The following is a 1,583-nucleotide window of genomic DNA, read 5'->3' as shown; positions in this document are numbered from 1 at the left end:
AGACACGAGATAAAATTCAAACGTGTGCATGGTGAAAAAGCAAGCGCTGATGAATCCGCCTCTAATGATTGGAAAGTTGACAGGCTAAAAATAATTTTGAACGACTTTTCCCCAGATAACATATTTAATGCAGATGAAACTGGACTGTATTATCGAGCGACACCCGACGGTTCGTTATGTTTCAAAAAAGAGGTTCTATCTGGTTCAAAAAAAGCAATGGACAGGATTACAGTCTTATTATGTGTCAATATGACCGGGAGTGAGAAAAGAAAGCTGCTAGTAGTGGGGAAAAGCTTAAAACCTCGATGTTTTAAAAATATGTCTATAAATAAAATGCCAGTACATTACCACGCGAATAAAAATGCATGGATGACTTCAACCATATTTTCAAACTGGCTATATGAATGGGATAAGGAATTACAAGCAAAATCTAGGTCCATACTTCTTCTTATTGATAACTGTGCTGCACATCCAAAAAACGTTCAACTCAAAAACATCACTTTAGAATTTTTGCCCCCAAATACGACATCCTTAATCCAACCCTTAGATATGGGTATTATCAAAAACCTCAAGGTGAAATATAGAATGAAACTAGTTCATTTTATTCTAGAAAATATTGAGGAAAACCTGTTAGATCAATCTGCAACTGCTAATCAAATAAGTGGCAAAATAAACATATTACAAGCGATACAGTTTGTATCCGAGAGTTGGCGAGAAGTTAGCTGCTCGACTATTATGAATTGTTTCGCTCATTGTGGATTTTCTAATTTTATTGGTCCGCAACCTGAGTTGACTGAGTTGGATGAACAATATTTTTTTGTTCAAAACCATAAAGAATTTGAAAACATTGATGAAAATGCTCCCTGTTTTGATGTTAATGAAGAAATTTGTGATGTTGTAGTACAAAATGTTCTTAAAAAAAGGAAGTTAGAAGATTATGATGAAGAAGAAGAAGAAGAAGAAGAAGAAGAAGATACCAAACCACCAGTTACAGCTAGAGAGGCTAAAAAGTGCATTGATTTGTTGCAGAAGTTCTTCATGCAAGAGGGTAACGAAAATAGTCCGTGTGATAAGCTTGAAGCGTGTGCCCATTTTGTTAACCAGATCCACACTAAACAGCTTAGACAACAAACAATTACAACGTTTTGTATACCTTCCACATCCAAATATTAATTTTATTTATTGTATGTATGTATATTATATTTAATTTAATTTATATAGTAATTATTTCATTTTTTTTCAATTACATATATGATAATAAAAATAAAAAAATTTTTGTATTATAATTTTTTTTTTTACTAATTTCGGTTTTTATGGGCAACCGCTTAATGTGGGCAAACAGAGCTGGTCCCAACGTGCCCACATTAAGCGGAATCCACTGTATTCAGTTCCTGAACAAGCTCCGTATCCACTGTCTATTCAACCACTCAATAATTTTGAAAATTTATCACAAAACTGTTATGTCCAAAATTCTAATTCAGATCAACCCTCACCATCAACAGGAGCAAGTTTGTATTCAGGATCTTCTTGTTCACAATTTAGTACATTTGAATATGATGATTAATTATTAAAAAGGAATATAT

General features: G+C 33.1%; 1 protein-coding gene across 1 annotated transcript; it reads left to right on the top strand.

Moving 5' to 3' along the window:
* Positions 1-249: 249 nt before the first annotated feature.
* Positions 250-1,173, top strand: LOC103311128 (tigger transposable element-derived protein 4-like). The gene has a single exon (XM_008190695.1). The coding sequence runs from the start codon at positions 250-252 to the stop codon at positions 1,171-1,173; it is 924 nt and encodes a 307-aa protein (XP_008188917.1).
* Positions 1,174-1,583: the final 410 nt, after the last annotated feature.

Source organism: Acyrthosiphon pisum, unplaced genomic scaffold (genome assembly GCF_005508785.2).
Source record: "Acyrthosiphon pisum isolate AL4f unplaced genomic scaffold, pea_aphid_22Mar2018_4r6ur Scaffold_714;HRSCAF=1170, whole genome shotgun sequence".
In the NCBI taxonomy this organism is placed as follows: Eukaryota; Metazoa; Arthropoda; class Insecta; order Hemiptera; family Aphididae; genus Acyrthosiphon; species Acyrthosiphon pisum.
This window is presented reverse-complemented; position numbering and strand designations above follow the sequence as displayed.

Bases quoted from the DNA above. Each gene is read 5' to 3' on its own strand.
- LOC103311128 (XM_008190695.1), top strand. From the start codon at position 250: ATGACCGGGAGTGAGAAAAGAAAGCTGCTAGTAGTGGGGAAAAGCTTA.